We start from the raw sequence: 23396 nt of genomic DNA on the forward strand, positions 1-23396 counted from the left end.
AGAGAAGGAATGGTGCTTTATTGAAGAAGAATTCTCGTCTTGTGCTAGATCAGTTTGGGAGTCGTTCGAAAAATTCTGTGGAAGAGAAACTGAGTCAGGAAAATACAGAGCTTGCTGTTATTCTGGGAGAACTAACTTCACAACTGCAACCTCTTGATGTCTTGATAAATAAACCATTTAAGGTGTATATGGGAAAGGACTGCAACAAATGGATGAAACCCAACATAAATTCACGCTGAAGGGAGCTTTGAAATGACCTACAAACAAGGGTGTCAGTGGATAAAACAGTCATGGTCTAGAGTGCAAGAGGACATTATGGTTAAATCTTTCAAGTGCGGCATAAGTAATGTTCTCGATGGCTGTGAGGGTGATCTTATATTTGAAGAGGACAACAATGACTATGAAGAGGAGGAGGAGGAGGAGGAGGAGGAAAAAGAAAGTGCAGATGATGATTTTCGGTGATTTTAAAGGTCAGTTCAGTTTTATCAACTACGCATTTCGTTTTTTTAGTCTGGCTTTGCAATCTAATAATAAAATTGGTAAATATGTTCTTTTTATTAAAATTGCTTAAAAATTTAGGAGCACCTTTTGGTTTGTAAAATATGGTAGGGTTATATACGCTTATAAAGAACACCAGATATTGATTAGCCCACAACCTGAACACTTTACAGCACAAGAAACAAAAATCTCCTGTGTGTTGCAAATGTGGAAAAGACTGCGCAAAATAATAATGTTTGCATTAGTCTCGTACTTTATATTTTAGTACACTTAGCATGATGTTGCTTTAATCAACAAATAATCTTTCTCACATTACACTAAGTCTAGGAATGACAGTTGCAGAAATAAAAATATAGAAAAGAAAACTTGTTACTTGTCTAGAGTTGGGTTTGTTTTGAAGTAATAACAATATAATAAATGCATCCTGTAAAGAATTTTAACATTTAAATATGACATCCTTTCTACTGTATTTTGACTGATATATTGCTGTAAAGTGGGCTTGTGTTTTTTCCCCAATTGAGTGAGTTTATGGCTATTTTTCTTTTTTTGATTACACTGTGTAGTATCTTTAATTCATTTAATAAAAAACGTGTCTAACTGTGTTTAACAAACAAATATGAACAATGGGAAATGTGAAAATGTTTTCAGAGATAATATAAGAAATGCTAATTAAGAGGGGCCCTGAGAAACTAAGTTAAATACAGGGTGATTCAAAAAGAATACCACAACTTTAAAAATGTGTATTTAATGAAAGAAACATAATATAACCTTCTGTTATACATCATTACAAAGAGTATTTAAAAAGGTTTTTTTTTCACTCAAAAACAAGTTCAGAGATGTTCAATATGGCCCCCTCCAGACACACGAGCAATATCAACCCGATACTCCAACTCGTTCCACACTCTCTGTAGCATATCAGGCGCAACAGTTTGGATAGCTGCTGTTATTTCTCGTTTCAAATCATCAATGGTGGCTGGGAGACGTGGCCGAAACACCATATCCTTAACATACCCCCATAAGAAAAAATCGCAGGGGGTAAGATCAGGGCTTCTTGGAGGCCAGTGATGAAGTGCTCTGTCACGGGCTGCCTGGCGGCCGATCCATCGCCTCGGGTAGTTGACGTTCAGGTAGTTACGGACAGATAAGTGCCAATGTGGTGGCGCTCCAGCCTGCTGAAATATGAATTGTTGTGCTTCTTGTTCGAGCTGAGGGAACAGCCAATTCTCTAACATCTCCAGATACTGTAGTCCGGTTACTGCTTGCTGGATGCGTGCTACATTTTCATCACTCGTTCTCGGCCATCCAGAACTTTTCCCTTAGCACAAACACCCATTCTCTGTAAACTGTTTATACCAATGTTTAATACACCACCTATCAGGAGGTTTAACACCATACTTCGTTTGAAATGCACGCTGAACAACTGTCGTCGATTCACTTCTGCCGTACTCAATAACACAAAAAGCTTTCTGTTGAGCGGTCGCCATCTTAGCATCAACTGACGCTGACGCCTAGTCAACAGCGCCTCAAGCGAACAAATGTACAACTAAATGAAACTTTATAGCTCCCTTAATTCGCCGACAGATAGTGCTTAGCTCTGCCTTTTGTCGTTGCAGAGTTTTAAATTCCTAAAGTTGTGGTATTCTTTTTGAATCACCCTGTATAATTATGGCAGACCAAGGACCTTCTACTGAATGCTGCACTACATTTCGAAGTAACACAGAGGCACAACACTATTTTCCAATATAGTGATCAAGTCTATGTAAATAATGACTGTACCGTTCGAGCAATTGTTCAGTTCCTTAGTTCCTTAGTAGGAATCTGCTCCTTGGCCAATCAGCCATTCGACAAATGCCACGTGAAAATCCTTTACCATCAGAAAATTTCTTTCCATCCAGACTTTCTTCCTGGATTGCCTAGACGTTGTTGTCTATGGTCATTGTTGATGGGCTTCCTGCTTGATCAGTACCAGCCATGTCTGCAGCCTTTGTCTAATTATTAGCACCATTTCACTACGACTGGATGCAAGATTGCATTTGGTCCACATATCACCACAATTTCATGGTGAATCTGTGCGAAATTTATACTTTTGCCCAAATGAATCTTACTGCCACACTTACTTCAACTTTGGAGTATATTTTCAGTTCCCACATTATTTCAATCTCACACTGTGATGCACCATTCTCTGTTTGCAGGAAACCCATAAAATGTACTCTCTTCTGACAATGTGTCACTCTTGTTGTGCAATAGTCTTAATATGGTATAACATGTCTAACTTATTTTCTGAAGTCTCTTCATAGATACATACATTTCTTAAAAAGAATTACACTGCCAGTATATTTACATTTAGATAAATCACTCAAAACTGTTCCTCCACAATTCCCCTAAGGTCATTTCCATCACACTTAAGCTGGCTTTTTCCTTTTATTCCCTGAGCATTGAACAGAGTGGTTATAATTAAGCTTTTGCTACTTGCGAGGGCCCTCAGGAAAAAAATGAGTGATCACAGTACAAAGCAGCTTTCTGGAAATGTTCGTAAGGACACACGGAAGAGAAATATTAAATAAACCATTGAAATAAACGTACGTTAACATCCACACGAGAGGCTAACATTTGTTAATCGCATACAATGTTAACATTCCAGGTTACAAAAATTGCTCGACAACCCGGAACTGCACTAAAGATTGTTCGCAATACTTTTCGAACAGTGGACCTTGGTGCACTGCTTGAAGATTGCACATTGTGTCCTGCACTCTCTGCCATGGCATCAGTAACTTCAGCAACAACTTGTGCAACTGGCTGTAGGTATCTCACTGGATCAGTTCCCAAATTACCAGATGATTCCCACTTCCAAATCATGCACTTCAATCCACAGTGTGGAAAGAGGACCTCTTCATATTACTTTAAAGCATCGATACTCGCAAAGAGCAGCAGCACTGTTGTTGTTCTTTTGATAAAACAGCATTACGAATAAAGCCCCGATCACCTTGACAAACCCATTTTGACTGTCTGCAACTTAATGCACACTGATACTTGCGTTTCAACCCTATGTCTCCGGACCAGTAACGGAGCCTTATGGCAAATTATGACAATATCACCACGAACAATGCAAGTCCTGCAGGACACAGTCTGAATGTCATTCCTATAAAGTTGAGTACCAATACAGTAAACAGTTTTCAGTCTACACTAACTCAAGCAGCGAAAGTTTAATTGTAACCACCTGGTACTCTCATGTGACTGCTCCGGTAAGTAGAATTAACTATGATATTTAAATTTTGTGTATTTAACAACACTGAATACTGTTACATAAACAGCAAAATTACCTAAACTGGTATACAGATATGAACAGATATTAATTATTTCTGCTGAGTTGCCCAAGATGTAGTACTGCAATTATTTTCTGAACAATTCAAGATACAAAATTAAGGTTTTCATTAGCTGATTGTATCCAGAGGAACATACAATTTTCTTACATAGTTAATGCTGTTAAGTCTCATCAACCAAGTATTGAGGTATATTTTTAAACTGGAATAACATGTTTTTAACAGAATTTGAAAACTTTTGTTAAGATGAATACAGTTCGTTAAGGTTAGCGAAAAACCTCTTATGAAAGTAATGGAGACACGTGCTAAACGTGAGAGGCGAGGCATACGGAACCCAGTGAGTGGTAGTAAACAATTAGAACCGGGGTCCTCATGCCAGGCTCTGTTTATATATGCAACAGTCAGATAGGTTGAGGCTACCGAGATAAAAACGTGTCTCCTTTTGGCACTACTTTATACCACAGAGAAACACAGTCAGCTACATCTGTAAATGGAACCTTATGGTGACATATCACAAGGGAAGTTCCTGGCAGGTTAACACTGTGTGCCAACCCAAGACTTGAACTCAGGATCTTTGCCTTCACGCTCTACCGATCGAGCTACCCAAGTACAACTCACAACCTGTGCTCACTGCTCTACTTCTGCCAGTACCTCACTGCCTACCTTCCAAACTTCACAACTGGCAAACTTCAAAAGGCAAAGGACCCAAATTGAGTCTCGGTCCAGCACACAGTTTTTATCTGCCAGGGAGTTTCATATCACTGCACACTCCACTGCACATTGAATACCTCATTCTGGATATCAGAAGGGGATTAGTAAAACTATTGCAAATATATGTAGGCCTCATGACTGATAATATTTCATATAATGGTGCAGCCTAGCATGAGAGCCCTGCCAGGCAGTGTTTACATCGCAACAGAAGATTTCATATCCACACAGCAACCACATTAAAGCACTTGCTTCCATGAGACAGGGAGGCACAGTGCACCAGTCCAGGATCAGTTCTGCCTTGTGAATTAACAATGGGGGCCGGTGTGCCTGATGGCTTGGATGTAGCTTTTAGGCAGTTTTTCACATCCACCTATGAAAATACTGGGCTGGTTTCCACATCCTGTCTAAGACACACGATGTACACTTTGTAACACGTTATGTTTGAACTGTTGTTCATAACTGACACTTAGAGGTCAAATGAATCTTGGGGTGGTGCTTGGATAATGGTTGGCAAAACCTTTCCAGCTGCCTCAAAAAATGCAGAGTGCAATTCTGTTGCATTCTCCTTAAGGTACCTGCGATCCATAATTTTGAAGTAGCAATTAGCTGGTGGTACTGTCTGTGAGAAAAAAAAAAAGAAGAGACAGACCTTAGATATTTTGTGTCTAACAATTTTGATTGAATGTTAGAATGATGTCACTGTGGTTGATGCCAGTATGGTGGGCAATTTCCCATGCTGACAATTGTTTTTGCTGTAAGTGACAATGCACACACAATCTAAGCTCAAAATGATGCTTTGTGGCATGTTGTCAGACTTAACAATGCATGCAAACTGAACTGTGCCAATCGCAACTGGAGACAAAAAGTGTTCTACTAAATCACACTGATAATACAGATTTACTTTTACCTCCGTAACACACAAGGCTGCACAAAGTGATTTATTGAGAAAGATGTGAGGCTGGTAAAAAATATTTACTCGAGTGTGTTTAAGTTGCAGAATATATGAGGCGAATATTTTTTTAAGGGGAAAAGGTTGGTTCCAGTTATGGAAACATCTTTTGTTTGTATTTTGGTCTTTCTACACATTTTTCATAGGTTTCCAGCTCCAATTAAACTCTATTTATATCCGAGTTTGGTTGCGTGCATTCTGAAAGCAATGTATCAGTGTTTACATGTGAAGATATGTCCAAGTATGAGAAATCAATAAGATCTTCAGCTGAAGGGAGACTGAGAATTAAGAGCAATGAACTCTGTGAAGCTAAAGTTCACTCTATTCAAATAATGTTGATTCCATATCATTTTATTACCTATGTGCTAAGTTCCCAGATCAATCTGTCCACAAAAAACTGGCCAATGAAACGCAATAGGTGTAAGGTTGCCAAAATGACATTCCAACTTGCTAGTTGAAGAAGACTGGACTGGCTGATCGCTAAGTAAAACTGCTAGAATCAGCCACACCAACTGACATATGTCCTTCCTGTTAGCTCAGGAAGGTATCCTGATTTTATGCAAAACTTGAAAATTTTCAACACAGTCATTTCACTATCATCTGAAACACTGGACAAGTCCTTGCTAGTCACTGGATGTTTCTGTCCAGTATATAACAATTAGTTCATTAAAATGTAGTGCCCTGAGACTGGTATGCTATGAGAACTCCAAACTGGCGAGTTCTCTCACCGTACGATAGTCACGTATTAGGGACAGTGCCTTATTTTCTCTCTTCTAGGGGTGCCTTTTTCCCATACAAATGGCTGATAGAATGCATTATATGGGCAGACAAGTCAGTTTCATTTGTCTTGATTTTTCTGTTATACATCTCCAACTAAGTAGCTTCTAATTATCTGACACTCTCATCAAGTACAAGGTGATTGCATGCATGAGGATGGTACATTTTGTCACAATAGCACCTTCCAAATACTACTTTGATTACTTTCACCTTCAACAATGTGAACTCTAAACCAATTACTGGAAGAGTATTGCTAAAGGGAAATATCTGGGTTCAAATCCTGCTTTTTGTTAACTGTATCTAATTTACAAAGCTGTGACATTTTCTTTCACTGTATCTAATCTACGAGAGCAATCCCCCCACACACTGACAATGATCAAAAGTATATTGTGGAACGATTGTCTTAACTGATTGATTCCATATTTCTGATTGGTCATGGGTATGATGCACCAAATGGTGAAAAAAAGAAGCAATAATTGACTAGTTACTCAGTCATCAGCAGGAACCAAGTATAAAATCCAAATTCCTGTAAAAAGCTTCAACAATTCCAATATCTGCGACGAGTTGCAGCTAATAACACCCTGAAGATTCAGTAGCTACTGTCGCAGCCTCTACTCCACTTACACGATGTAAAATCTTTCATCATCATCATCATCATCATACTGAACTATTCTTTATTTTAGTCCAGCCCCTAACCCAGCTGTGAGGCTACTCACGAACTGGCATTTTACGTACTGACAGCCAGTTTGAATCCTGCTATTTGAATAGATTTTAATCATCAGCACTTGTTCAGCAAAGGGAGTATAAGTGGTAGTATATTTTGTCTTAATGGTAGGTTACATTGCAAACTTCTACATTGTGTTTCATGTAGTCAGGGCAAACAACACTGTTGGTGATGACCTAGCCTTTAAATGGATATTTACAGGTTGCCTCCCCTATTCAAGAGTAGCAGACTATGTACTGGTTTCTGGTTTCCTCTCTCTTCCCCTTACAACACTATATTTCACATGGATTCATCAGAACTAAGAGCGAGACTAAGATATTCACCACACAAGTGGCTGAAGGATAGCACAAAGCTGTTGCTCACATGAAGCATCACCACATCATGACGACAACAATAATAATAGTAACAATAATAATCAAATTCAGACTCAAAAGACCTTTCAGCCTCTGAAATGTGTGACACAGCCATTTCTAAGATAAGAGTGGGCAAATTAACAGCAAAAACATTCAAATTCCACTTTGTGGTATGTGATATCATAATCTGCTGTCCAGTCAGATTAGGTGCTCTAGGAGCCACCTCCGCATCAGAATGGTATGCCAGGTACTAGCTGTTCCAACTGAAAACTACAAGTTACGGTTGGATACAATAATCAACTGACCATAATCACTATGGACTTTCCCATCAGTATATTGTATGCAAGTCAACAATAAAGCTTACAGGAAGTATGTAATAGGCAATTAAAATAGAGAAGCTACCAAAGAATTACGCAAGTTTGATCGAGTTGTGATTTAAGTCAATTTATACATTTCAGGTACATCATTTTAACACTGCACTTGTGTTAAACCTCACTGCACACACGATGAAAGCTTATGAAGTGTATGCACTACTGCGCAAGGCAGCATCTCTGTAGAAAATGAGAACATGATATTAAACAAGTACACAACAAAACCAGGAAATCTTGAGCTCTTTTTGATATTTGAATACCTGATTGAAAAGTTGTAAAAAAGAGGTCCCTTGTCAATATATTTAAGGCCAATGATGATGCTACAAAATACAAGAAGGAGTAATGTGTAACGTAGAAGGGAAATGACTTTTATTCAGTTAAAAAACTTAATATTAAAAATGTTCCACTCTAAAAAATATCTTGCTTTACTACAACAGACAATTGCTATGATAACATCCTTTCTGAAACAAAGATTTGAACCTATTCCCCGTTTCACTAGTTTTGTACTTGTCATATATTTCATTCTCATTTTATGCCTTCAATTTAGTTTTCCAGTCTGTTATCACAATTTCTAGTATATTCAGTGTTATTATTCCTGCACCGTACTCATCTCCAATTCTACTCAAAAAATATATTGGTTACGTTAATTCCCACTGACAGAGGCCATTTTCACACACGGGGAGTACATGTCGTATCAGTGTGACTTTTCACTAATGCTCGACTTTTTTCCTTTTATACACGTCCCCTGCCATCCCACACCACCTTTACGAACACTCTACTAACTACGTGTAAATTAGAGTGTTAAGTGACTAGCTACTTTGAGAAATAATTTCTCTTTCTTTTATTTAACTAAAATTCAGGGCCTGCATAACACTAAGATCAGAGTTTTTGAAATTTTTAAATAATTAGTAACTATGCACGTTAGTTGAAATCTACATGCTTAGCAGCCAATAATGTTCAACTCATACTGAAAAACTAACTTCTGCAAGGATTATGGGTTATGGGATGCAAAGATCTTAGGAAAAAATACAAAAATGTATCACCAAAAGTGTAATAATATATTATTTCACTTTTATAAGTCCAAAAATTGTTTAAATTTTCATGCAAGTATTCATACAAATTTCATATAAACAAATGTAATGAAAGATATGAGATGCAAATTCTCACACACATCTATGCAGTGCATTTAAAGCAAAACAAACCAGGAAGGACAGACATGCTAATGAGGAAGGCATACTCCCTAAATTTATTTTAATAAGACAAGCATAAAAGACTTAACATTCATAAAATTACAGTGACTCACTAAATAATATCCATCAAATCACTGATGATACACTTTTAACATTCAGTAATGAAAATGCAAGACCTGTAACAGCATATGAAGAACCATCAGGTGCAAAGAATCATCGACACTTTACAAGATGCAGTCATTAACAAGCATGAGTTTCTGCCGCCAATCACAAAAAGGGTGCGCACGCGCGCGCTCACACACACACACACACACACACACACACACACACACACACACACACACACACACACACACCTTAATCTAAATATCACAATATTGTCCAATAATACATTATTCTTAACAACAAAAATGATTAATGACTAGGATAAATGAAAGTATCATTATGCCTGATTGGGCTGACATTTCACAAACATTATGAGACGAAGCTGAAAACTTTAATACAAGTTCTGATACATAATTTTTCAAACTGCATGACACAGTCAATTCAACATCATAAAAGATCCTGAAATTAATAATTATAACTGCAAAGTCAGATATATACAAAGATTATTTTATTAAAAAAGCATATAAAATGCACAAAATTGTTTTGTATTGTGCTAATTTATCTTTTATTTGAAATATATTACCTTTGACATTCCTTGAAACAGAGTATGTTACAGACAGATACATCAACATGTACAAATAGCAAACAGATTTGTGCTTCAACAATCTCTTCATCAATACACAGAGACAGTTTTGTATGATATTCACTAAAATGTAATTTGTTGCTTCAAGTTTCTCAGTCAGTAAAAACTGTGTTAGTGATCCCTGCATATATTTGATACGTAATATTTACTATACAGGTGTTTGGAAGAGCAAAAGGAAGGCACAGTGAAAGGATTTTTTTTCTGAACACTAATAATTTAAGCAACTAATTCACATCTTTCATTGCCACACTTTTCAGAATATATAGCACTGACTTCAGGCACAGACTGCTTTCAATTTGAAAGGTGTAATTGGTTAGACATTGAAATAGCATTTTCTGAAGTACTAAACAGATTAGGAAAAAAGATTAAACAACTGACATAATCCAGTAACTTACTGATAGAGGGAAGAAGGTGAACCATGTTATGAGTTGCACTGAACTGAAGACAGGCAATCAAATTTTGAGTCACAATTTATCCAAGCATGAAGTACATATCATCTTTCCAGAGCATTGAGAAAACAGTCTTTCATTAGGATGATTACTAGTGCTACAGATCTCATGTTTTCTTGTCCTCCAATAATAGATACGAAATATTTATAAGCCACTTTCGACAAGCAGCTGTAGTGAATTTGGTGAGGATATGGACAAAAGTCTACACAGTTTAGAGGCCATGGTGATTAACAATGTGACAGTTATGAGTGTAGTAATTTCCAATATAGATGTAGTTCATTCCAGAACAGGGCACAGTATCCCTTATCTTCCCCTATACATGTGAAAGGGCTTTTATATATACTTAACAGCAAAAAAACTGGCCAGGATAAATCACAGCCAGAGTTAAAATCTTGTACAGCATTGAAAGAAATGAGATGAAACATAACAGTTTTCCAATTTACATTTAACATATGTGGCAAAAAATTTCCTTGGAATTATTATAAACCTTATCAAGTAAACGGAATACAATGTTATTTTCTAGAAATAACTGAATAAATAGAAGTGGGTGTATTGGAGGGCCTCTGCAAGTGAACGACCCATGCCTAGACACGTCCCTACTATAAAAATTTAAACATATCCCCCAGTTTTTAGAACATACATTAACTTCCCATTGCAGGGCTTATGATATAACCAAATGTCACATGTTGTGGCCTCGAGCATTCAAACTATTCAAAGGCAGTGACCACTTTTAATTTCTTTTCAAATTAAACAAATTATTATACTAAGAAAAAAAAAAGTTTTATCTGAGGTGGTAATTACAATCTGTTATTAAAAGCCAACCTGTCATATGAACCACTAAGTTATGAAGACACTGTATTGGCCACTCCCATGGTCATCAATTTCTTGCTACTCTCTTACATCTTTCCCACATCTATAATTCTTGGAAGCAGATGTACAGGTTGCGGTTGGTGTTGAGAAATGGGGACGGACAGGCAGACAGACCTTTTTGTGGCATATAAAGAAAGTAAATCTCCTTCAATTATGCATATAATTACAAGTCATTTTTACTTTTATAGGTAGTACTGCACACTCTCTAATATGTGTGGCTCATGTGTGACAAGGGGAGTAGCTGATATTTCAGCTCTGCACAAATTTTTTGCTGTCAAATTTACTCTTCATCCCTCTTTCGATCCATGACTGAATTCATTTCTAATAGTGGCTCTCTTTCTATTTTATGTCATTTTTATTATTGGTCTGTGTTGTGTTTCATTTTCTAGTACTGATAAACAACATCAAGACAATATCAAGCAATGAAAAACTTATCAAACTGCTCTTTCCTGGAATATTAAATGGTCACTTGTGGCATATACAATACGACTAACTTCTGCAGCAACTTATATTCATAACATGTTTAGTTTGTTGAGCAACAAGTCAGTTACAATGTCCATATCAAAGCCAAATAAATTATAGAAATATACACTAGTACTCAATTTGAAAACAGATCCTCACTTCACCTGCAATAAGAACCTGTCTGTACAGTCATAAATTTGTTTGATGTAATTATGAATATGCACACACAATATCCGTACTAAATGCTTATCTAAAGGAAAGGCTTGAAATCCCAATAACACGCCAGAAAATTTTAAAAACAGCTGTGCTGAAACAATTGAATTGAATACAGAGTTAAGTAGAATAATATTGTCTGAAGGTTGTGCTCAGTGCTACAACATAGCCAAAACATCCAAAATAATTGACCATTGCTACTGTTGTGTTCTGCTATTTCTGTCTTAGTTCATATTCTGGAAGCATCAACTCACCAACAGGTTATATGAGTGATTGCAAACTTGTTGCAGATTATTATTTCACAAAATCACTTTACTTCAAATTTGTATCCACACTGTGACACATTCCTTGTCCAGTGGCAGCAATCATTGCAAGTAAATATAAAATCACACAAATTCTACTATAATAATAGAGCAGACTCCAATTTGCACAGCCTACATGAAAATAGAACAATACCTACTCTTTTACTAAATAGTTTATATTTTGGGCTGTGGTTTAATTTGATACAGATGAGATCAACAGAGGTATCTGCAATAGAAGATTTATTTAAGAATAGTTATGAATGACACACTTCCAAATTTACCATTACTAACAATACTGAAAACATAGTTGGTGTTTTAAAATAAAAACTGAAGATAATACCTCAGAAGGTAGTCATTGCATCTTTAATTGCTGGAAACAGCAATATGTCTGCTGTAGAAAGGCAGCATTTTATCACATAAGAAATAAGTGATCTCGTTTTATTGCTTAGCGAAGAATACAGTTGAAATCACGTTATATGGGTCATCTTCATATGTAACACCAGAACATAGGTCTACTGCTACACCACACATCAGATGATATCACTGGTAGTAACAGTCCTGTATTTTAGTGTTACATTTGAGGATGGCCCAAATTTGGTCGAAGCCACTCGTAACAGTTACTAAAACTTCATCTAGGCAGCTTTCTTCATTATCAGTTTCTGCTACAGTTGTGGAAAAAAGTATATCAAGGAGAAAGTATGCAAAGGTGAAGGATGTAGTAAATATTTCAGAATGTTAGGTAAAAAAAAAGTTACATACAACTGAAAATTCATCCCTTCCAATAGAGAAGCTGTATTAGTCAATGAAGCCAGAGCTTACATGGGGTAGGTTATGTGCTAGTCACATGAGTCAGTGGGTGTAATAAACGGTGCACGAAGGCCTGACAAGGCGTTAGATCAGGTATAAAGTTGCTCAACATAAAGTAAGAGAATTGTAGACTAAAGCCTTCGTGAATGAACTGGTTAATGGATTTTGAACTCTGATAGTACTAGCTCTGATGAGATGAGAATTTATCACATATGACTGCAGCTACGAGTGGTCAGTGGTGAAACTTCAAGAACTTCAGATTCTGAATGTTCACAATTTTTAATGAGAATTTTAAAAATGCTTTTGATTCCATGAAGTTATCTTGGTAAGCCACATGTTTTGTAATTCTCTTAATAACAGTCTATAATTTTGGTTCTGACAGTCATTTCCAAAAAGTCAACTATAGGCTAACTCATTACTTTTCACTGCTTAAAAGTTGGGAACTGATGTTGCACAATGTCTTGTCACTTGGTTTAGTATTCACTATACTATCAAATCCTTTATAGTATCTTAAAGTGCTGGCATGCAAATATATTTGTTTGCTCTTATTTTTAACTGCCAGATGAATTGCAAAATGCAAACTACAACACAGTTCAATGTCTTATATATGTCATTAGAGACCATTAGGAAGAAAATAGGAGCAGGAATGGGCAAAATCAGTTTAAGGAAACTTACTTTTTCTGTTTTCATTTTTGTGTCTACCAGAAACAGTTTAAAAATCCATGAAAAACTAGAATGTTCAACCAGAAAAATGCTTGAAGACCTGAACAATTTAGAAAGGGATTCACTTTTAAACTGATTAGCTGAACTGAAGTTCTTTATGCAATTATAGCAGGCCATAAATTAAAACTCTCCATAGGAGAAAGATTGCCAAAATATATGACAGCACTTTGTTATTAATCTGCTAATTATATTTTGTTATTTGAGTTTTACAGTATTCTGCTAATTTCACGCATTACTTCAGGTGAATATAAATACTTTTAAGTATGTTTTTTCAAAACTGAGCCAGTGCCTGGATACTGATCACTATGCAAACACTTTGTTTCCATTAACCATCAGGTACATTATTTATGAGCAGTGCACTAATATGTGCTTATATTAATGATAAAGAAACTATTACTAGTATTGCTATTACTAATACTACTATGACTATTTGATGGTGTCCATGGTGGTGATCAATAAAATCTAATATCTACGGGAAAAACCTGCAATTTTTGGTTTTTACATGCACCTAAGTTTAAAACTTTTCAAAATATTTTCTTTAACAATTCTCTCTTAAAAATATGGTGCTCTGTAAACAAACACACAAACACACACACACACACACACACACACACACACACACACACTTTTTCTGAAACAAATCTTCTCTTCAGTTATTCACCATGCAGTGTTACGACGCTTTTGTAGCAGGTTATAATTGTGTATCGACTGAGACTTCAAGTTAAGCATCTGATTGTATGTCAAATTGACATGGGGTCATTAGAATTCAATGGGTTAGTTCATAGCAATAATTATTACAATCACTGGCACATTAACTGTGCACAGTTATAAGGGCCTTCTATTGAGTATTTTTGAGATTCAAGATTCATATTATAATGCTCATCTAAAAGGCCTCAAAGTCTTAGGTCCACCACACCATTAGATTTGCAAGAAGAAACACACAAGATGAACAGAAATTGTGAAACAATATCTGGAGACCTCACATAACAACATGCTCATTATGTCACACTGTCACAGACATGATGTACAGACAGAACCTGTTAGGTTACTAATACCGTCTTCAGACACTGCACAATGGTAGAGTTGGCAGATGAACATGGAGAGATGGAATTAACAAAGAGAACACACAGCAGCAGCCATCATCAATGGGCACTGATAGCCACACACACAAACGTTTGACGTAAGTCTGCAGTCCTTGGGGTTAGGAATTCACATTTCTGGAAGCTAATGAGACCTTATTTCTGTGATTATGTACAAATTATGCACAGGTTTCTGACTGACAACTTAAGTCATCAGTTGTTCTCAAATATGGGAATACTTTTCATGATTGTAATGAAATTCAGATTTCCTCTCCATTCATAGCCAACTGGTAAATGTGGAAAACCCCACCCACACAACTACAATTTTTAATTTAAAGGCAATGAATCATGAATGTTAGATTGAGTCCACATTTGGTGTTAGTTCAGGACACAATTTTGGCCTCCCCCCCACCCCCCCCCCCCCTCTCTCTCTCTCTCTCTCTCTCTCTCTCTCTCTCTCTCTCTCTCTCTCTCTCTCTCTCTCACACACACACACACACACACACACACACACACACACACACACACAGAGAGAGAGAGAGAGAGAGAGAGAGAGAGAGAGAGAGGGGGGGGAGGGGGAGAGAGGGGGAGAGAGGGGGAGGGGGAGGGAGAGAGAGGGAGGGAGAGAGAGAGAGAGAGAGAGAGAGAGAGAGAGAGAGAGAGAGGAGGGGGTGGATGAGAGAGATTTAGCTGAGGTACTGGAAATGTTTCCTATTACTACTTATGTCAGGTGATCTGTGCCTTATTTCATTTTCAAATCAAAATAATTCAACTGATGTCCGGGGACTATTTCTCTGAGCAAGATCTATGACCATCCAAGCCACATCATTCAGCATATTACCCTATTTTCAATGACATAAATCTCTCTAAAATCTATATTGCCATTTCAGAAAGGCCAAAATATTTTTCTGTAGTATGTTTACACAAAAGTTCATTTTATCACAGAAATTAATATACAGGAAAGTGGACATAACTACAACATGTTGAGAAAAAGGTAATATTGATGATATTAATGACAATAATATGGCACTGTGACATTTGCTACATCGAGTGATAACTTAATAATAATTGAGAAATTGCATGGTTTATTCATCTCATTGTATGTTTGATGGGGCAATACAATATGAATAATTTCGTCCATTGAATATCTTAGCTTCCAAATACTGTACCTCAGTATTGAGGCAGTCTGTTACTATTATAGGAATTTATTGACTGAAAATGTAGAAACCTAACTCTATTATACGTTTTGTACTTTTAAGGTATTGCTGAGAGCCCATAAATGGTATTATTTTACTTTTTCTGTAAGACATGTCCAAGCATAATCACTGTCTGAATGACAATATGAGGATGGAAGTGGAGCAAATTTAAGACAGAAAACGCTAATTTCATGCATCACATGACAAAGTCATGACATGCCTTTAAAAAAAGTGCTATCATTAGTTAGGACACATGAAAGTGAGTTAGAGTGGGGAGCAGGTGGAGGAAACATTTTTGATTAGATAGTATATTGCGACTGTTTTTGGGCTTGACAATTCTTTCATAGTAGTTCCAATACAGTGATTATTTCTAGACTGTGTAGAATTTCCAATAACTTTCCATCTACACGGCTATCAGTTATTATAGTCACAAAACAACATATTATAATTCAATACACTTATTTTTTTAATGTAGTGCAGCTTTCTTGTCTTATTCAATTACATGGTTTGGTACTTTTAAAATGCTCAGTTTCTAATTGAAACTGAAATTTTTGAGAAGCAAAGTTAAAAAACTTATTATGGTAGAATGCTCCACTGATAATGATCATTAGGGATCAATCACAAGCTGTGGTTACAAAGGATGGAAACAGAACTCATCTTGGCACTGGCCTTAAATGATTTAAGGAGAGTGTTGACAACTTAAATTTGGGTGACCTGACTCACTCTCGTGCACCATATCATACAATGAACATGAATTAACCAATAAAAACAAAGACTTGACATATATCCAGGAGGGAAACTGAAAACACAAGAGCAAAGAGTAATGCTACATCTGCATATTATAACTAACATTTGTTACTGCAGTACCTTTAACATAATCAATCAACTCTTGCAAAAATACTTTCCTAACAAACAAAGGCAACTGCAGAAAATTGCACCCCCCCCCCCCTCCCCCCGGACAACAACCATGACTGCAATATTAATGAAATAGATACTGTGCATTAAATTATGATGAATGCCAATGGCAAATTTCAACGTTATCTTGTCACTTTTACAACAGAATAACTGAATTTGTAACCACAAAATACAGCTCATCAATTTAAAATTTAAAGTAATCCAATACTCTATTCAGTGTGTTCTATTCATTGCTCACATGTTTGTTTTAAGTCATACAAACTCTAATCTTTTTACAACAATATTTTGCAGCATGTTACAAAATTTATCATCTGGTGTCTTCTCAGAAGCACAGTAGATTTAACTAGTCTTTACAAAACGCTGGAGAAATATTCCAATTGTACAACAAAATTAGTTCTGAACACATTTTTTTCCCTCGTTAACCTTATAGGAACTAAGAAATTTTGGATTAGGCACATCATTAAGTCCTATCACACACCATATAACTAGCTAGAAATCTTTATAAAACTGCTAAATACTGCTGCAAATTGTAATCAACTTCACAAGGAGGAGTAGCAGAGAAAATGTGCACCTCCTACAGGGTTATCTTCTACTCAAGTCATGATAAATGCAAAAAAGTAACAAGTTGAGATTTTCATTATTGCAATAACATGCAACTTGTCTGACGAATCATTATTAGTAGCATCGCTGGGAACTAAATGTGCGATTTGAAAATGGAGAAGTCATGTTTTGAGAGCTGAAAGTACAGTCTACAGGGTTCAGTATAGCATCTCAGAACTCTCTCTAGCAATAGTACTGTATAGCATGTGTATTAGTATGTAATGTTTTGGTGTTAGTTGTCTTACAACTATACATTATTTATGCTAGTTTTTCATCTGGTGTCCTTGTTTTGAAACAGAATTCATTTACAGCCCTCCCCCACCTTCAACACTCACATTTTCATGCCAACAAAATCTAGCACCATCATTGGTCAATGGTTGTCAGACAAGTTATGACTATCCACAGTCCTCTGTCACCAACGGTTAATTTTCTGTCGTAATTTTTGCACATTTACAATCACATAAAAATTTAAACTATACACGAAAACACATTAAAGACATTAATACAATATTGCAACTAAAGGAACTTCATCAACTGACAGAATCAAACATCTGTTCAGAAAAGAGGTAACAATTCTAGATTAAAAACATAAAATTAGTTTTAAATGTTTCATCTAGATAATCATCGTCTGTTATCTTAAATCAATTTTCTGAAAATATCTCTGCAGAGATTTTGTGAATATGTGTTTCACTTTACCACAGTTTGATGATGACGCTAGTTCCAAGTAGTTCTTAATGGGTAAATAAAGATTTGTGTGAGGATCTGTCCCCAGCTGATACTGAAAAATAAAAATACAGAAATATCAGTGTGTCTGTCTAATTTTTTCATGATCTTGACTAAGCTTGATCTCATTCAAACAGCAGTAATGAAACCTGCATTTCAGTTGTCTATTAAAATGTGTGGTACTCCTTTCAAACTATTCATATTAATCATATAGATAAAGTATACACAAACTCGAAAATTGTAAAATTAAATTTGCACACACACGAATAAGTTTCAAAAGTAACTTATACTATCAGTGAAAGCTGAAATCTAATCACTATGAAAATAATAAAATAGTTTATGGTGCCTAAGTTTTTACAATCACAAGCTTCCTCATAGATAATCTTAGCGAAAAAAATGTGCCAGAAGGTTATGGTGAGACATAAAGGCAATATGAAGAGAGGAAGAGCAAGTTCAGTGTTGGACACTGTTCCATGCAAAACACAGTAAGCAACACAATTTGACAAAATGGTGACCATACAAATCCGGGAAAGCTTTTAAACCATGACTGGGTAGAATTAAATTTTTGGATTAGTTTTGAGAAGCTGTTTCGAAATATTGATAATTCAACTTCTAGTCCAGACACCAAGTTTTTCCTAAAAAGATAAAAAAAAGCTTTGATCAAACTCAACAAGAATGTTTACATGAGTGGTAGCTATGAGGTGCACTCTACCATTCATGAATTTCTAGGACATCATATTTCTAGAAAGAAAGAGAAGTGAGGTGATTGCCGAGAATTCTTAGAGTTAACTTGGGGCATTCCAAAGAACAGGAGATTGTTTTGCATGCCAGGAGCTGTAACTCGTATAAGATAGATGACAAAGGCAGTTTTCACATCCACAATCATGTTAGGTTTTAAGAGGAATATGCATTTTTCTTGCTTGAAAGTATGTACAAATCTGACTTCTGTCACTATAAGCAATTCAAGCCCCCTTGAAATAATTCCACAATAACTGGTCATCTTGAATCTTGATTTGAAATCAGTAACACTGCTGCAAAAATGTTTTCAGCCATCTCTACTTAATTCCTGAAACTGACTCTATCCTTATTTTATTTTGTTTGAATAGTAGTTAAGGCAAATACGATGAAAGTTTTTATGCAAGCAGACAGAGAGGAAGAAGAGGAAGAAGAAAAATCAGTGTGATAAACTGAGCATGAAAGATATTTTCATTCCCTTACAAACATGAGTCCTAATTTTTGTAACTCTTAGTATGAAAAAATTTCTTCAGATAACATATCGACAGTAAATTCCTCAACAAAGTCCCTATGACACACATGGACAATCCTGGTTACAATACAAAAATTGAAAAATGTCCAGAAAATGTTAGTTGTGTGTAGCACGACACATCAAACCTATCATGGATCATTCTCACAAGCAAAGAAACTGAGAAACAACTTATTTTGCAGATCATTGCTGGTGAATATAAAAATACTCAATGGCTACTAAAACCTTTCTTATGACAAAATTATGTGCCAATTCTATTCCCTTACATCATGTTTTGATTCAACATAAGATAGTCATTTTACTGAATTTGTGTGCATTATTACAAGAAAAAAAATTCTTAAAATTTTAACACTTTTCAGGAAATTCTGTAAAATATTTTTTGGGAACTTTGATTTACAATAATGATTTTAACAAGTGCATTGTGTGTCCCCACAAATTTCTCTTTGAGTAAAAAAAGAAATTGTGGAGATGGAAGGAATATACAACTTTTGAACAGTTATATGTAGGGCTAGACTATTTTCAAACTTCTAGGCATTTCTTACCGAGTACATATTTTGTGCTGTTTTCTGTTGTTGAATGGAAAATATTAAGGGATAAGACCCCAGCAACATTTTACTTTTTGGAAAATTACCTGTACCTATGGACCATTCTGGTATGCAGTCTCTATCAACAAACTTGGTCACTGGGTTGTGTTACGGGACCACTTTTTCAGAAATGGTCGCATAGCATAAGTAAAATAATAATGAAAGACCCATTTAATCAGAATACTTAATCAATGCCAAGTAATATGATATGTAACGGTACAAGTGATTGTCAGTAACTGATTAATTTAACATTACTCTTCATTTACTCTTTGATTCTGATTTGCATGCCTCATATAAATCATAGTATTTTGAAAGAACATTTAAGTTGTTGCAGAAGCACCCAGGCTGCCAGGGTAGTAAAGTAAAGTAGGCTGCCATCCTTGGAGTAGTTTTCGGAGAAGGATGCACCAAGAGAGGCACAAATCAGTGGTTCACAGGCCACTGGACAGCCTTTTGTAATGTCACCCTGGGGCATCTGTAGTATGTTAGACAATCACATATAAGATACCCCATGGTGGCAGCAGTCAGCAGCCAGCACCCGCAGAATCAAAATGTATAGATGAAAGTAAGTGTAAAAATTATGTAATGAAAGGCCTGAATGCTGGACCTCATGTTTAAACTTACCATTAGACCATAACCACTTACAGCACAGGACTGCACGAGTGGAAAAATGGCTCTACTTCTACAAACTGTTACAGCCTTCAGAGTTGGCAGTTTGTACATATTGCTGGACTTAGCAATATTTACTATCACATTATGTGGCTGACTAAGTTAATTACTGCAATGGCCGGTAAATGACCAGGTTTTTTTCTATCTTCAAGACTGTGCTATAGAATAGCATTTGGTTGGTTGCGTGTCTGTCTACTTTGTGTACCTTCTTTTAGAGACTCACCGGGAAACAACAAACACACAAACACAAACACACACACACCTATTTTTTCAAGATATTTGTCTTTGTTAAGTTTCATGTCATCTTTTTTGAAAGTGTCCTTGCTTACAAGCTAAGAACTATATTACTTTAGTTAAAATTTGCAGTATTTTTTAGTGTGGGGCAACATCTTAATTTCTGCTTTACCTTACTTTTGCCGCTGTCAAGCTCAAAATTTAACTTAATAATATGTTGCACTATCTGGGCATTTATTGCACTCTTCATAATGTTATGGAAAATCACCGCTTCCACCTTGTACAACAGCAGCTATTCACAAGCATTTACTGATCTCCTACCTACATGAAAATTCCAATTTAAATTTGATTTACCTTTGTCATTACATATTGGCGGCTTGGTTGATTCAGATTTACACTTTGTTTTGTTGTTTTTGTCATTTCACTATTACTCCATATTTCTGAATACTTGGTTTTATTGTTATAAATATTTGGAACTTACTTCTTCCATTGCAGTATAGAGTGCATGGAAAGGTGGTTGTTTCTCAGAGTGAAAGCTCCCTCGACTTCCATGCAGTACAGCAACACCTTCCTTATCAGCACTATGGCACACACTCATGTACATACAGTGATCTGGACGATAATTATACCGACATGGGTATACGTACAGTTTATCTGGAAAATACATATGCAAAGCGATAATTAATTAACAATACGAGGATAAATAATTTTAGTAAAATATACAAAAATCTTTTAGATACTGTTGTGAATTTCACATATTTTTATATACATATGCACCAACAAAAGATAAAAATACAACTCAGAAAGACCACACAGAAATTTTTTTGGCAAATTGTGTCACATACCTTAGATAATATTTCATTGAAAAACACAGTAATACTACTTGTAGATTTTAAAGCACAATTTGGCAAAGAACGAGCACAAATCCTTAGCAGGAAAACTCCATGCACATATGGAAAAAGACCAACGTCTGTGCAGACCCCATAACATAGTACTTACATCTACATTCTTTTAAGAACTTCCTAGAAAACTTACTACATAGGTATCACCCAAATATTAAATAACAAGATGACGCCAGCTGGTATTTTCTGTGCCCTATTTAAGCCATTTGACTGTGTGAACCACAATATCATCCTAGATAAACTGAGGTTTTATGGAAATGATGATAAAGCCAACCAATGGATAATATCATACCTAACTAAAAGAATGCAAGACATTTTACGTAGTTGTTCAAGCAATGTAATCTGGGGAGTAATTACATATGGAATTTCCTGAGGCTCAGCCTTTGGTCTACCATTGTTCCTCGTGTATGTAGACTATCTTCCATCTGACATACAACAAGCAGAATTAGTTCTTTTTGTGGATGACACTGTTGGTGTAATCAATCCAAGCATATGTACAGCAACAGAAGATACGGCAAACAAAGTGCTTAAAAATTTCATTGACTGGTTTTTTTGCATTCTCACTCTCAGTTTTAAAAAGAGCACCATACTCAGTTCTGCACATCTAGAAGTACTACACCAGTGGCAAGAGTAACACACATTAGGAAATAATAAACAGAGTGGAATCTTCCAAATTTTTGTGTGTCCATGCTGATGAGGATGTAACCTGAAAAAAGTATGTTTTAGAACTCCTAAAACAATGTAGTTCAGCCATATTTGTGCTTAGAAGCATTGAAAACATTGGGGTAAGACAGATCAGCAAGTTGACATATTTTGCAAACTTTCATTCAATAATAATGTCATATGGAATAATGAAAGAATGTCTTCGTTGCTCAACAACATGCTATAAGAGTAATATGTGGTGTTCATCCATGATCATCTTGCAGACATCTGTTTAAGGAGTTGGACATTCTGACTACTGCTTCACTGTATGTTTATTCCCTCACCAAGTTCGTTGTAAATAATCCCTTGCAGTTCGCAATGGACAATGATGTACGTAACTACAATACCAGAAGGAAAAATGCCATTCATTACTTCACACTTATGTTGTCTTTAGTACAAAAAGGGGTGCACAATGTCACAACTAAAATATTTGACCACTTACCCAATGATATAAAACGTCTGACTACAGCAAAGTAAAATTTGGAAACAAAACCAAACAAGCTTCTCCTTGACAATTCCTATTCCGTAGAAGAATTTCTATCATTGTAATGTATAAAAGGAAGTGGGTACGAATTACTAACATCTGTAGATTTAATAATAATAATAACAATAATAAACAAAAATTCATAGATGTTCAGCATGTAGCCACATTTACAAATTAATTTACGATGTAAATGTAAAATGACACATCCCACATCATTTATCATGCAAATTATCCATTGAACATGAAACAAAGTAAGTAACAAAACTAACTCACCCACCAAATCCAAATTTGTAGGGGAAAAAATTTAATCACGTTGCTATCAATAGACACTGTGCAATGGAGGTACTCAATGTAAAAATTGCTGAGAGTACCAATTTAGATTCAGGCCACTATCTACCTATCATTAAATTCAAAGTAAGATAAGTATTTAGAAAAAAGAACCAATACCAACCAAAAAAGTTTGACATACAGAAATTGTCTACAGCATACCTAAAGTGTAATATTGTCCATTTTAAGGACTGGAGGTAGGAGTTGTTAAGATAACTGTTATAAATATTTTAGCATACAGCCATTAATA

The 23396-nt window shown here is 35.8% G+C and overlaps 1 protein-coding gene across 8 annotated transcripts in view; it reads right to left on the reverse strand.

Annotated features, from left to right (window-relative positions):
• The window catches only part of LOC126248040 (glucoside xylosyltransferase 2), a 170053-nt gene that overhangs the window by 12341 nt on the left and 134316 nt on the right, over nt 1–23396 (reverse strand). For 3 of the 8 annotated variants that reach the window (XM_049948667.1, XM_049948661.1, XM_049948662.1), the window contains exons 6-7: nt 21213–21385; nt 17954–18035 (exon numbers count right to left, since the gene is read on the reverse strand). In XM_049948667.1, coding sequence (XP_049804624.1) covers nt 17954–18035; nt 21213–21385 — 255 coding nt within the window. Of the gene's footprint in view, nt 1–8742; nt 9070–17953; nt 18036–21212; nt 21386–23396 lie in introns of those variants that run through there. The other 5 variants (XM_049948664.1, XM_049948665.1, XM_049948669.1 and 2 more) reach the window with 3 other exon arrangements.

The sequence above is a fragment of the Schistocerca nitens genome, chromosome 3, assembly GCF_023898315.1.
Source record: "Schistocerca nitens isolate TAMUIC-IGC-003100 chromosome 3, iqSchNite1.1, whole genome shotgun sequence".
NCBI classification, from domain to species: domain Eukaryota; kingdom Metazoa; phylum Arthropoda; class Insecta; order Orthoptera; family Acrididae; genus Schistocerca; species Schistocerca nitens.